Source organism: Coregonus clupeaformis, chromosome 7 (genome assembly GCF_020615455.1).
Source record: "Coregonus clupeaformis isolate EN_2021a chromosome 7, ASM2061545v1, whole genome shotgun sequence".
In the NCBI taxonomy this organism is placed as follows: Eukaryota; Metazoa; Chordata; class Actinopteri; order Salmoniformes; family Salmonidae; genus Coregonus; species Coregonus clupeaformis.
Window position 1 is genome coordinate 34052425 of NC_059198.1, and position 15103 is coordinate 34067527.

At 43.1% G+C, this 15103-nt stretch overlaps 1 protein-coding gene across 1 annotated transcript in view; it reads left to right on the plus strand.

The window, feature by feature from the left end:
• Window positions 1-439: 439 nt before the first annotated feature.
• The window catches only part of LOC123491213 (protein spinster homolog 1-like), a 28762-nt gene continuing 14098 nt past the window's right edge, over window positions 440-15103 (plus strand). Inside the window, 9 exon segments of the mRNA XM_045221326.1 lie at window positions 440-1011; window positions 2405-2617; window positions 6948-7150; window positions 9005-9156; window positions 9279-9345; window positions 9575-9640; window positions 9642-9718; window positions 10370-10522; window positions 10933-11122. Of these exon segments, the coding sequence (XP_045077261.1) occupies window positions 2410-2617; window positions 6948-7150; window positions 9005-9156; window positions 9279-9345; window positions 9575-9640; window positions 9642-9718; window positions 10370-10522; window positions 10933-11122 (1116 nt within the window). The 5' untranslated portion in view covers window positions 440-1011; window positions 2405-2409.

A 15103-nucleotide genomic window follows, 5' to 3' on the forward strand; every position in this document is an offset into this window, starting at 1 on the left:
GGCCTGGCTGCCCTTATTCTCCTTGTGGTTACCCAGCATTGTTGCTTATTTACCAGGTAAAAATAAATGAAAACGAAACAAGGACTGAAGCAATCTCCATAGACAAACATTGGCAGTAGAATGGTCTTACTGAAGCGCTCAATGACTTTCAACGTGGCACGGTCATAGGATGCCACCTTTCCAACAAGTCAGTTCATCAAATGTCTGCCCTGCTAGAGCTTCCCCTGTCAACTGGTCCTCTGTAGCTCAATTGGTAGAGCATGGCGCTTGTAACGTGGGTGGGTTCGATCCCCGGGACCACCCATACGTAAAAATGTATGCACACATGACTGTAAGTCGCTTTGGATAAAAGCGTCTGCTAGATGGGATATTATTATTATTAGCTGTTATTGTGAAGTAGAAACCTCTAGGAGCAACAACGGCTCAGCCGTGAAGTGGTATGCTCACAGAACCGGACTGCCGAATCATATAAAAATCGTCTGTCCTACCGAGTTCCAAACTGCCTCTGGAAGCAACGTCAGCACAATAACTGTTATCTCACCACACCGGGGGTCAGTTGAGGACAATGATTTTTAACATAATTGGTTGAGTAAGGAACAAAATATTTGTGGATTTATTATTAAACTATTTACCAATGAAAGGCCTTTTTGTTTAGCTATCTATTCAGTATTCAGTCTCTGGTACAAAAAGAAATGGTCTCAGTTTCATTGTTGGTCGATTTCCAGTGGGTGGTGGTGTCATGTGAGTAAGGGGCGGAAGTTGGATACCATTTCAACATGGCTGAGCCGCAACGAGGAAGAGAATAACATAGCTGCGCCTCACAAAAACATAGCGGTTTACACGTCCGACCATTTTCTCCATAATGCGTCAAGAAATGTTGAGGCTAGTGTTTAAGCTAATGCCATAAAACCCAAGAAAGAGCAGATCTGACAACAACACAGGACCCGAGACAGTTAGAAACCCGCGAAGACGCATCAATCCCGACTCATCACTCCGTTGACCATCTACCAGGTAAACAATAACAAAAAGTAGCTTTGACACACACAGCCACAAAGCTATTATGGACATCTGTTACAAAGTATACAGTTGGTAAGATTACACTGCTGGGCTGCTAGCTATGGGATACATTTGGTACAGAGTATTAGCTAGCTAACGTACTGACATTGATGAATGACCAAATCTGTTAGGTAGCTTTAGTTTTGTGGCTAGCCAACAGCTAGCTAGCTAGCCAGCTAACGAGGTGATTGGCAATTGTTTACGATGCCACTGGTTGCTAGCAACAAGCTAACCAATCAAAGTCCCATGATGATAGGGTCGGAATAGCTAGTTACATAATTGCTGTCCAGCAATCACGTAACGGTAGCCAGCTAACTTAGGTAACTAACAACATAAGGTATACTTCTGCAAGCTTACAAAGACAATGGAACCCTGCTCAAACTAGCTAACTTGGTTTAAGGTTCATGTATCGATCAGAATCATATTGGTATTTTATTTAGCTATCTGTAAACAGACGAAGCATTTTAACCCTCTACTCTAGACATAATTGTTTGGTTAATTATGCACACCTTAGCTTGTTGTTTTGAAGAGGACGTTCGTGTATTAGCCTGCTTGTCAGCACAAATTGACCCCACTGTCTGGTGACCACCTAGAGTTAGTCTTTGTGTGACGTTGAAAAACACTTGAGGAAATGGGAAACATGCAGAAACCATACTCGAGTGGTAATTCATTGTTCTATCTATGGTATCTTTCATTACCTGAGTTTCCTCACATACTCTTTCTAAACAGCCTCCATTCTTGCTGATACAAATGCACCCACACTAAGTCTTAACACTGCACACACACACATTCAGACACGTGCTGTCCATGTTCTCATGACAGTAAGCTAGTTTCGTTAACATACATCACAAGACTGCATCGCTATACTTGCCCTATACTCCCCCCTTCTCCCACATTATATCTGACTGTCTTGTCCCCTGGCTCTAAATTACATTACTTTCCCTAACCACTCACATTATAATAATATATGCCATTTAGCAGACGCTTTTATCCAAAGCGACTTACAGTCATGCGTGCATACATTTTTTTTTTTTTGTGTGGATGGGTGGTCCCGGGGATCGAACCCACTACCTTGGCGTTACAAGCGCCGTGCTCCACCAGCTGAGCTACAGAGGACCACATTAGCTTTGGTTTTGCAATGACACACTTTTGAAATGCATTTGGACCTTCGTGTGTTTCTGCCATTCATTTAGGTATTTTTCCTGTTTACTTTTTCCTCTTTATTTTCCCTCTCCTTTGTTTCTGACAGAAAACTCTTTGCATGTGAGTTCAATTTAACTCAAGGTGCCTACAGTGTTGACCCAAAATGGCCTCCTCATCCAGTTTCCTTCCCTGTTCTCTCCAGCAGCTGTGATGTCTCTAGCCGACCCCACCTCGGACACCACACCCTTCTTTTCTGACAGCGAGGCAGAGGGCTCGGAAGAACCTGGTGTGGGGCCTAGCCAGCGCCGGGAAGAGGAAGAGCCAGCCAGCGGAGTGTCCAGCATGAGAGCAGTGTTCACCGTTATCGTCCTGTGTTTCATCAACCTGCTCAACTACATGGACAGGTTCACCGTGGCTGGTATGGATAATCTGTTGCACCAACATTTTCCTAACCCAACGCTCACCTAACATTTATTTAATGGGGAACTACATATCATAAGTGTTTAGATATTGATCCTCACCTTAAAGGTCCTGAACAGTCATTCTGATTCCCATGTAAAATAGCCTTATGCGTGACTTAAACATCACCCATAATATTTTTTCCCAATTAGATATATATTTTTTGTACTTTTTCTCATGTCAAACTACCAGGAAGTCTAAAAAGACTGAGTGAGCGGGGAGCTAGTAGGCTGTAGGCGGGGAAGCCACCTTGACTGGCGGTTTTTTGAAAACACCTAATCTTGCAGTAAGATTTTCTCAAACAAATTTGCTGATACACAAGGCAACTCGAACAACATTGAAATTGCATACAACATCCAATCCTGTCATACATCATGGTTTCACAAATTATTTGTTTATCCAACTCTTTGGTTATTGTAACGGCATCAATATAGACAAAATGTTGGCTATATAATTTATCTAGCTAGCCCAAATGGAATTGTCAGCACTGTTTATAAAGCTAGCTAGCTAATTCATCTTGGACAATTTCAGTTGAAACTTTACAGGGTGAGGTCTGGATACATTTAATTAAATACATTTATAATGACTGTCAAACAATGTTAATATACAGTTGAAGTCGGAAGTTTACACACACTTAGGTTGGAGTCATTAAAACTTGTTTTTCAACCGCTCCACAAATTTCTTGTTAACAAACTATAGTTTTGGCAAGTCGGTTAGGACATCTACTTTGTGCATGACAAGTAATTTTTCCAACAATTGTTTACAGACAGATTATTTCACTTATAATTCACTGTATCACAATTCCAGTGGGTGAGAAGTTTACATACACTAAGTTGACTGTGCCTTTAAACAGCTTGGAAAATTCCAGAAAATGATATCATGGCTTTAGAAGCTTCTGATAGGCTAATTGACATCATTTGAGTCAATTGGAGGTGTACCTGTGGATGTATTTCAAGGCCTACCTTCAAACTCAGTGCCTCTTTGCTTGACATCATGGGAAAATCAAAAGAAATCAGCCAAGACCTCAGAAAAAAACATTGTAGACCTCCACAAGTCTGTTTCATCCTTGGGAGCAATTTCCAAACGCCTGAAGGTACCACGTTCATCTGTACAAACAATAGGAAGGAGACGCGTTCTGTCTCCTAGAGATGAATGCACTTTGGTGCGAAAAGTGCAAATCAATCCCAGAACAACAGCAAAGGACCTTGTGAAGATGCTGGAGGAAACAGGTACAAAAGTATCTATATCCACAGTAAAACAAGTCCTATATCGACATAACCTGAAAGGCCGCTCAGCAAGGAAGAAGCCACTGCTCCAAAACCACCATTAAAAAGCCAGACTACGGTTTGCAACTGCACATTGGGACAAAGATCGTACTTTTTGGAGAAATGTCCTCTGGTCTGATGAAACAAAAATATAACTGTTTGGCCATAATGACCATTGTTATGTTTGGAGGAAAAAGGGGGAACGCTTGCAAGCCGAAGAACACCATCCCATCCGTGAAGCACGGGGGTGGCAGCATCATGCTGTGGGGGTGCTTTGTTGCAGGAGGGACTGGTGCACTTCACAAAATAGATGGCATCATGAGGAAGGAAAATTATGTGGATAAATTGAAACAACTTCTCAAGACATCAGTCAGGAAGTTAAAGCTTGGTCGCAAATGGGTTTTCCAAATGGACAATGACCCCAAGCATACTTCCAAAGTTGTGGCAAAATGGCTTAAAGACAACAAAGTCAAGGTATTGGAGTGGCCATCACAAAGCCCTGACCTCAATCCTATAGAAAATTTGTAAGCAGAACTGAAAAAGCGTGTGCGAGCAAGGAGGCCTACAAACCTGACTCAGTTAACTGACCTAAAACAGGGAATTTTTACTAGGATTAAATGTCAGGAATTGTGAAAAACTGAGTTTAAATTTATTTGGCTAAGGTGTATGTAAACCTCAGACTTCAACTGTTTGTGTATGTATGTGTGTATGTGTGTGTGTGTATTACTCACAGCGAGCAAAGTGAATGTGGCTGCTATGAAAGTGAACTGTTTGCGTGTGTTCAGGGGTATATTCATTCTGCCGATTCTGTATAATGACTATCAATGATGTTCAGAAATGTGTATGCATCTTCCAATTGGAATGTCTCTCGATATCATGACATGACGACTGCGTCAGTTTTGGGCAGGCCTTCCCCCACATTTGTTCCATGCTGGCTGAAGACTTAGCTAGCCTCTAATTATATTTGCTGACACACTGCAGTACAATTTTGGTACCAGTAGACTAGCTATCTAAACAAGGCACCTCTGCCAACATGCCTTCTGCGATGACAGTTACAAGGCTGTACTTATTTAAAGTAGGTAAGATAATAAAATGTTACCATGGTGTATTAAAATGATGCTTTATGTGATGTTTATTAACTTTCTGATCAAACTTTATCAATGTAGAAGCAACAGTAATTTTTCATAATTTGGTCATCCTACTTTGTTCTGGTTTCATCCAAATATCACATTTGATGAAAAACATGATTTTGACTGTGCAGGACCTTTAAGAGTTACAGTGGGGAGAACAAGTATTAGATACACTGCAGGTTTTCCTACTTACAAAGCATGTAGAGGTCTGTAATTTTTTATCATAGGTACACTTCAACAAATCCAGAAAATCACATTGTATGATTTTTAAGTAATTAATTTGCATTTTATTGCATGACATAAGTATTTGATACATCAGAAAAGCAGAACTTAATATTTGGTACAGAAACCTTTGTTTGCAATTACAGAGATCATACGTTTCCTGTAGGTCTTGACCAGGTTTGCACACACTGCAGCAGGGATTTTGGCCCACTCCTCCATACAGACCTTCTCCAGATCCTTCAGGTTTCGGGGCTGTCGCTGGACAATACGGACTTTCAGCTCCCTCCAAAGATTTTCTATTGGGTTCAGGTCTGGAGACTGGCTAGGCCACTCCAGGACCTTGAGATGCTTCTTACGGAGCCACTCCTTAGTTGCCCTGGCTGTGTGTTTCGGTCGTTGTCATGCTGGAAGACCCAGCCACGACCCATCTTCAATGCTCTTACTGAGGGAAGGAGGTTGTTGGCCAAGATCTCGCGATACATGGCCCCATCCATCCTCCCCTCAATACAGTGCAGTCGTCCTGTCCCCTTTGCAGAAAAGCATCCCCAAAGAATGATGTTTCCACCTCCATGCTTCACGGTTGGGATGGTGTTCTTGGGGTTGTACTCATCCTTCTTCTTCCTCCAAACAGGGCGAGTGGAGTTTAGACCAAAAAGCTCTATTTTTGTCTCATCAGACCACATGACCTTCTCCCATTCCTCCTCTGGATCATCCAGATGGTCATTGGCAAACTTCAGACGGGCCTGGACATGCGCTGGCTTGAGCAGGGGGACCTTGCGTGCGCTGCAGGATTTTAATCCATGACGGCGTAGTGTGTTACTAATGGTTTCCTTTGAGACTGTGGTCCCAGCTCTCTTCAGGTCATTGACCAGGTCCTGCCGTGTAGTTCTGGGCTGATCCCTCACCTTCCTCATGATCATTGATGCCCCACAAGGTGAGATCTTGCATGGAGCCCCAGACCGAGGGTGATTGACCGTCATCTTAAACTTCTTCCATTTTCTAATAATTGCGCCAACAGTTGTTCCCTTCTCACCAAGCTGCTTGCCTACTGTCCTGTAGCCCATCCCAGCCTTGTGCAGGTCTACAATTTTATCCCTGATGTCCTTACACAGCTCTCTGGTAATTGGCCATTGTGGAGAGGTTGGAGTCTGTTTGATTGAGTGTGTGGACAGGTGTCTTTTATACAGGTAACGAGTTCAAACAGGTGCAGTTAATACAGGTAATGAGTGGAGAACAGGATGGCTTCTTAAAGAAAAACTAACAGGTCTGTGAGAGCCGGAATTCTTACTGGTTGGTAGGTGATCAAGTACTTATGTCATGCAATAAAATGCAAATTAATTACTTAAAAATCATACAATGTGATTTTCTGAATTTTTGTTTTAGATTCCGTCTCTCACAGTTGAAGTGTATCTATGATAAAACATTACAGACCTCTACATGCTTTGTAAGTAGGAAAACCTGCAAAATCGGCAGTGTATCAAATACTTGTTCTCCCCACTGTATATATTATGATAATTTCACACAGAACAATCATGGATCTGTTTGCTACGGAAGCATAAGCTACTCCTAAAAAGCATGTTGGATTTGACTATCATAACTCCAAAAAGTGCTATGGATAAGTAATTTCCCATATGCCATATAACACAGGTCTCTCTGTCTCTGTCTTGTTTAGGTGTTCTGCCTGACATTGAGCAGTACTTTGGAATCAGTGATGGGAAGTCAGGGCTGCTCCAAACAGTCTTCATCTGCAGCTACATGTTCCTGGCTCCTGTTTTTGGTTACCTGGGCGACAGGTACAACAGGAAGGTGATCATGAGTGTGGGCATCGGCTTCTGGTCCGTGGTGACGCTCGCCAGCTCCTACACGCCCAGAGAAGTGAGTGACACTTTCTAACTATCGTTTTCAGCAGGGGTTGGAACCAAAATTATTTCTCAATCGTTTCGTTCTGAACAGAACCATTATTTTTTGGGTTCCGGTTCACTGTTCCCACCTGCAAAATAAAACCAGTTTGAACCCCAAAGAAGTTCAGGTTTATATCGTTCCTTTCTGTTCCTTTTTTTCACCAGAATTAAAATAAAAACCCGTCTTACCTTTTTTTAGTTAATAAATCCAATGTGAAACGTGATAACTATAGTAGCATTGAAAAGGTTAATCCATTCTTCTCTAATTAAAAATCTCTTTCCCCAACTTCTACTAGACTATGCTTCCGAGAGGGAGGGGCAGGTTGGCTACACACACACCAGGAAAAATAAATACTAAATAAAATAAACATTGTGATAAATAAAATTGTAACTGGCCGGGAGAGGCTGTCTATCATAGCCTACACTCAAATTTGCGTTTCAGCACCATTCTCACACTCCTTGCGCGCACATGCGCCTGCTGCTGAGAGAAAGAAAGAGAGGGAGAGCGAGAGAGAAGCCTTGGCCTAGACTACTGTTGATTGTGAAGATGGAGGCGTTTTTCATTGAAGTAAAATAAAAGTTAGAGGAAGAAGAGCATGCCTACAAGCGGAATGTCCGCCTACCAGAGTTACTCCTTTAATCTAACAATATAATACTTATCTTTTATAAAAAAATAGATTCTGATCGAAAATGAACGAATTAGCCTCCTTCTGTACGCCTATATCTGTATAGCAGTAGTAGCCAGTTGACAAGTATAAAGAAATCCATGTTGATGTTGGAAACATGGCGCCGGCATATCTCTATCGTTCTCTCGGTCTCTCTAGGGCTAAGCCTAAGATTGTTTCCTTTAATATATATATATTTAAATATTAACATCATACAGTGGACACCTAGGCTTGTCTCTGTGTGTGAAGGGATGTGAGCTAGAGTAAAGCTTGAGTAAATCTTAAAGCTCGGGTCTCCACCGAATTAGGTAAATTCACCTTCAGTTTTAATGCCCCCCCATTTTTTTAATAACCTGCAGAACTCCCTGCGTCTTGTTTCCCTGGTGGCAGTTTAGGAGTCTAATGTTGAATTTGTAAAATAAGAATAGCATTTTAAAAAATTTAAATGTAAAAATGTGGGCCTCCCGAGTGGCGCAGTGGTCTAAGGCACTGCATCGCAGTGCTTAAGGCATCACTACAGACCCGGGTTCGATCCCAGGCTGTGTCACAACCGGCCATGACCGGGAGTCCCATAGGACGGCACACAATTGGCCCAGCATCATCCGGGTTAGGGGAGGGTTTGGCCTGGGTGGCTTTACTTGGCTCATCGCGCTCTAGCGACTCCTTGTGGCGAGCCGGGTGCCTGCAGGGTGACTTCGGTAGTTTCCTCTGACACATTGGTGCGGCTGGCTTCCGGGTTAAGGAGGTGGGTGTTAAGGAGCGCGGTTTGGCAGTTCATGTTTCAGAGGACGCATGACTCGACCTTCGCCTCTCCCGAGCCTGTTGGGGAATTGCAGCGATGAGACAAGATCGCAATTGGATATTACGAAAAAGGGGGCAAAAAATAATAATGTATTGTGTTGTTGAAATTGTAGTTGTATTTTATTTTAATCTGCAGTTTTTTTGGTAAATGTTATTTTTATTGGAATTTTTGTGTTGAATTTGTTGTCGTCAGGGCGCCATTGAAAATGAGACCCTGGTCTCAATGGGCTCCCCTGATTTTAAATAAAAGTTCAATCTTAACCTGAAGGCATGTTATTTTCTTCCCCCTCTCTCCACCCATCTCTCCTCCCCTCTTTCTTCCCCTCTCTCTCCCTCTCCCTCTCCACCATTCCTCCTGTCAGTATTTCTGGCTCCTGTTGTTGACGCGTGGCCTGGTGGGGGTTGGGGAGGCCAGTTACTCCACCATCGCCCCAACCATCATCGCTGACCTGTACGTCAAGGAGAGGAGGACGCAGATGCTCTCTGTCTTCTATTTTGCCATTCCAGTGGGCAGGTGGGGTCATAGAACATATACATATAATAATGAATACAGCTGTGTCCATCATTGTTATCTGTGATAAGAGGAGCCAATTGACCCTGTGGTGAATGTTTGTTCCATTGTCCTTCCTTCCTCAGTGGTCTAGGCTACATCGTAGGGTCAAAGGTTGATGACATGGCAGGGGACTGGCATTGGGCGCTGCGGGTGAGTTAACACATCCCCTGAGCTTTTGGATATTATACTTACTTCTCAACACAAAAGTTACTCAAAATACATACACTCTCAACCATAAAAGGAATAATATAAAAATGCATAAAAGCATGGTGGTACCTTTCATCTGACTCTTAATAATTCAATGTGTCCATGTTTTAGTTCTATCTGTGAACATCAGATACATCAATTATGCCATTAAAATTGTGGTTATTCCCCCTAGGTGACTCCTGCGTTAGGACTAGTAGCGGTCGTGTTGCTGTTATTTGTGGTGAAAGAGCCGAAAAGGGAGTGCTATCGAGGACAGACAGGAGCACACCCTCCAAAGGACCAGCTGGCTGGGTGACATGAAGGCCCTTTGCAGAAAGTATGTCCACCATCAAAAAATCAAATCAAATCACATTTTATTCGTCACATGCGCCAAATACAACAGGTGTAGACCTTACAGTGAAATGTTTACTTACAAGCCCTTAACCAACAATGTAGTTTTAAGAAAGAATACCTACAAAAATAAAAGTAACAAATAATTAAAGGGCAGCAGTAAAATAACAATAGCAAGGCTATATACAGGGGGTACCGAGTCAATGTGCGAGGGCACCGGTTAATTGAGGTAATATGTTCATGTAGGTAGAGTTATTAAAGTGACTATGCATAGATAATAAACAGAGTAGCAGCAGCGTAAAGGGGGGGGGGGGCAATGCAAATAGTCTGGGTAGCCATTTGATTAGATGTTCAGGAGTCTTATGGGTCTAGGGTTTCTGGGATAATGGTGTTGATCACAAGCCCAGTATCAAATTATATCCCTGTGTAGAGCACTACTTTTGACCAGAGCTGAGTATCAAATCGCATTCTATTTTATATATTGTGTTGAGTCTGAAATGACACCCATGTTCCCTGTAATAGTCCACTATGTTTTGACCATATCTCTATAGCTCTGTATTCATTGCACAATTATAATGCATCTTTGGTACTATAGAAGAGTTATCAAACTAATATCTTTGTGTGTGTCTGTGTGCAGCCCCAGCTTTGTGCTGTCTACGTTTGGCTTCACAGCAGTGGCCTTTGTGACTGGCTCCTTGGCACTCTGGGCCCCGGCCTTCCTCTTCAGAGCTGCTGTCTTCACCGGAGAGCGGCCCCCCTGTGTTAAGGGGCCCTGCGACACCTCTGACAGGTAACACACCGACATCTGATACGTAACACACACACACAGACAAACTCACACCGACATCCAACAGGTGACACACAAACGTCCGACACACACAGGAACTAGGTGCTGAACAAAGACTCTTTATAATCAGTCAGAATGTTAAGGGATCATCGCACTCCTCTGTAATCACAGGATAAGATTGAATCATCACAACATTGTTGCCACTACTACACTCGACTCCTGATAACTGCAATGGCTTTGGACGACAGTAGGAGTCAGTGAATAGAGAGCAGCAGTAGAGACTAGACATCAAACTTTGGCTATCAAAGGAATCCAGTTTATCAGGAAATAGTCAATTCTCAAAACATCAAAAACCACACAGATGAGTCAACAAGGGTAAACAAATGTCTCCTTCTCACTCTCTCCCTCCCCAGCTTGTACTTTGGCATCATCACAGTTGTGTCAGGGATCCTGGGTGTGGCCAGTGGTGCGGAGGCCAGTAGGCGGCTGAGGTTGAGGACACCAAGGGCAGACCCCCTGGTGTGTGCTCTAGGACTCCTCCTCTCAGCTCCCTTCCTCTACCTCGCCATCGTCTTCGCTCAGGCCAGCCCCATCGCCACCTACGTAAGTCAACACCCATCTCTCTCGCTCTCTCTCTGTGTGGCCATGTACGAATACATGCGTTCTAAGTAGTATGCATTTTCGGTATGGACAATTCCACGGTAACGGAATTGCACGGAGACTTAAAATGTATGGCAAACAAAACCATTGATTTTTATAATTTAACAAACCATACAACTCTATGCATAAGGACTACTTGTAAAACCTTAAATGTAAATTGTTAAAACAAAACAATTTGTTTACAAAAAAAAAAAAAAGTTAAAAAGAAAGTTTTACAAAAACACATTTACTGGAAGAATGGTGAAGAGGCAAAAATCTCCCTCAGTTTTTATGAATCCAAGTTTTCCAAAAACTGTTGTTAAATATCTGCTCCGAATTAAGATTCAGCGACGTCTGCGAAAATAATGGGGTGTCAGCTATGACATGAACATCTCTTTTGGTTATTGAACTACAGTAAGTGAAGTGGATTTACACCCGATAACGGAATTTCATCATTGGTCCCTGATCTGTACTACACAGAAATGCATAATTATGGATATGTAATTCTCTTCATGTATCCTAAATGGGTACACACAAGTTTTAATATGCAATGTCCTCTTTTGCATATTTGGCTATTATTCTACACACTGGATGTTATTTTAATGAGCTCTGCCCCCAGACAAGACCAAATTTGGTTGGTCCAGACCAGACCAAATCTGAACCAATCATAGACGTCTATGTTTCACAAGTTTGGACATCAAAGTAAAGCACGGTAGAGCTCAGTAAGTACAATGCTGTATAGTTCAGTACAGTACATTATATTGTACTCAACTCTAGTCTGCTCTACTTTTACTTGTTACTTCTGTGAACTTTAATTATCCTCCCTCTTCATGAAGGCCAATGCAGCTAGCTAAGCCTACTCAAACAGAGAGGGATGCTATGTTAGCTGATGTGTTGTGCACTGAAGTCCACAAGTGAAGGGAAAAGGTGAGAGGAGGAGAGCGCATAGATGGTTGTAAGAAATATATATATATATATACAGTATCTCACAAAAGTGAGTACACCCCTCACATTTTTGTAAATATTTAAGTATATCTTTTCATGTGACAACACTGAAGAAATGACACTTTGCTACAATGTAAAGTAGTGAGTGTTCAGCTTGTATAACAGTGTAAATTTGCTGTCCCCTCAAAATAACACAACACACAGCCATTAATGTCTAAACCGCTGGCAACAAAAGTGAGTACACCCCTAAGTAAAAATGTCCATTGGGCCCAAAGTGTCAATATTTTGTGTGGCCACCATTATTTTCCAGCACTGCCTTAACCCCCTTGGGCATGGAGTTCACCAGAGCTTCACAGGTTGCCACTGGAGTCCTCTTCCACTCCTCCATGACGACATCACGGAGCTGGTGGATGTTAGAGACCTTGCACTCCTCCACCTTCCGTTTGAGGATGCCCCACAGATGCTCAATAGGGTTTAGGTCTGGAGACATGCTTGGCCAGTCCATCACCATTACCCTCAGCTTCTTTAGCAAGGCAGTGGTCGTCTTGGAGTTGTGTTTGGGGTCGTTATCATGTTGGAATACTGCCCTGCGGCCCAGTCTCCGAAGGGAGGGGATCATGCTCTGCTTCAGTATGTCACAGTACATGTTGGCATTCATGGTTCCCTCGATGAACTGTAGCTCCCAAGTGCCGGCACTCATACAGCCCCAGACCATGACACTCCCACCACCATGCTTGACTGTAGGCAAGACACACTTGTCTTTGTACTCCTCACCTGGTTGCTGCCACACACGCTTGACACCATCTGAACCAAATAAGTTTATCTTGGTCTCATCAGACCACAGGACATGGTTCCAGTAATCCATGTCCTTAGTCTGCTTGTCTTCAGCAAACTGTTTGCGGGCTTTCTTGTGCATCATCTTTAGAAGAGGCTTCCTTCTGGGACGACAGCCATGCAGACCAATTTGATGCAGTGTGCGGCGTATGGTCTGAGCACTGACAGGCTGACCCCCCACCCCTTCAACCGCTGCAGCAATGCTGGCAGCACTCATACGTCTATTTCCCAAAGAAAACCTCTGGATATGACGCTGAGCACGTGCACTCAACTTCTTTGGTCGACCATGGCGAGGCCTGTTCTGAGTGGAACCTGTCCTGTTAAACCGCTGTATGGTCTTGGCCACCGTGCTGCAGCTCAGTTTCATGGTCTTGGCAATCTTCTTATAGCCCAGGCCATCTTTATGTATAGCAACAAATCTATTTTTCAGATCCTCGAGAGTTTTTTTATTTATTAAAAAAATAAAAAAATAAATAAATCACCTTTATTTAACCAGGTAAACCAGTTAAGAACAAGTTCTCATTTACAACTGCGACCTGGCCAAGATAAAGCAAAGCAGTGCGATAAAAACAACAACACAGAGTTACATATGGGGTAAAACAAAAAAGTAAAAAATACAACAGAAATACATATATATACAGTGTGTGCAAATGTAGCAAGTTATGGAGGTAAGGCAATAAATAGGCTATAGTGCAAAATAATTACAATTAGTATTAACACTGGAATGATAGATGTGCAAGAGATGATGTGCAAATAGAGATACTGGGGTACAAATGAGCAAAATAAATAACAATATAGGGATGAGGTAGTTGGGCGGGCTAATTTCAGATGGGCTGTGTACAGGTGCAGTGATCGGTAAGGTGCTCTGACAACTGATGCTTAAAGTTAGTGAGGGAGATAAGTGTCTCCAGCTTCAGAGATTTTTGCAGTTCGTTCCAGTCATTGGGAGCAGAGAACTGGAAGGAATTGCGGCCAAAGGAGGTGTTGGCTTTGGGGATGACCAGTGAGATATACCTGCTGGAGCGCAGACTACGGGTGGGTGTTGCTATGGTGACCAATGAGCTAAGATAAGGCGGGGATTTGCCTAGCAGTGATTTATAGATGGCCTGGAGCCAGTGGGTTTGGCGACGAATATGTAGTGAGGACCAGCCAACAAGAGCGTACAGGTCACAGTGGTGGGTATTATATGGGGCTTTGGAGACAAAACGGATGGCACTGTGATAGACTACATCCAATTTGCTGAGTAGAGTGTTGGAGGCTATTTTGTAAATGACATCGCCGAAGTCAAGGATCGGTAGGATAGTCAGTTTTACGAGGGCATGTTTGGCAGCATGAGTGAAGGAGGCTTTGTTGCGAAATAGGAAACCGATTCTAGATTTAACTTTGGATTGGAGATTCTTAATGTGAGTCTGGAAGGAGAGTTTACAGTCTAACCAGACACCTAGATATTTGTAGTTGTCCACATACTCTAGGTCAGACCCGTCAGAGTAGTGATTCTAGTCGGGTGGGCGGGTGCAAGCAGCGTTCGGTTGAAGAGCATGCATTTAGTTTTACTAGTGTTTAAGAGCAGTTGGAGGCTACTGAAGGAGTGTTGTATGGCATTGAAGCTCGTTTGGAGGTTTGTTAACACAGTGTCCAATGAAGAGCCAGATGTATACAAAATGGTGTCGTCTGCGTAGAGGTGGATCTGAGAGTCACCAGCAGCAAGAGCGACGTCATTGATATACACAGAGAAAAGAGTCGGCCCAAGAATTGAACCCTGTGGCACCCCCATAGAGACTGCCATAGGTCCAGACAACAGGCCCTCCGATTTGACACATTGAACTCTATCTGAGAAGTAGTTGGTGAACCAGGCGAGGCAGTCATTTGAGAAACCAAGGCTATTTAGTCTGCCAATAAGAATGCGGTGGTTGACAGTCGAAAGCCTTGGCCAGGTCGATGAAAACGGCTGCACAGTACTGTCTATTATCGATCGTGGTTATAATATCGTTTAGGACCTTGAGCGTGGCTGAAGTGCACCCATGACCAGCTCGGAAACCGGATTGCATAGCGGAGAAGGTACGGTGGGATTTGAAATGGTCGGTGATCTGTTTGTTGACTTGGCTTTCAAAAACTTTTGAAAGGCAGGGCAGGATGGATATGGGTCTGTAACAGTTTGTATCTAGA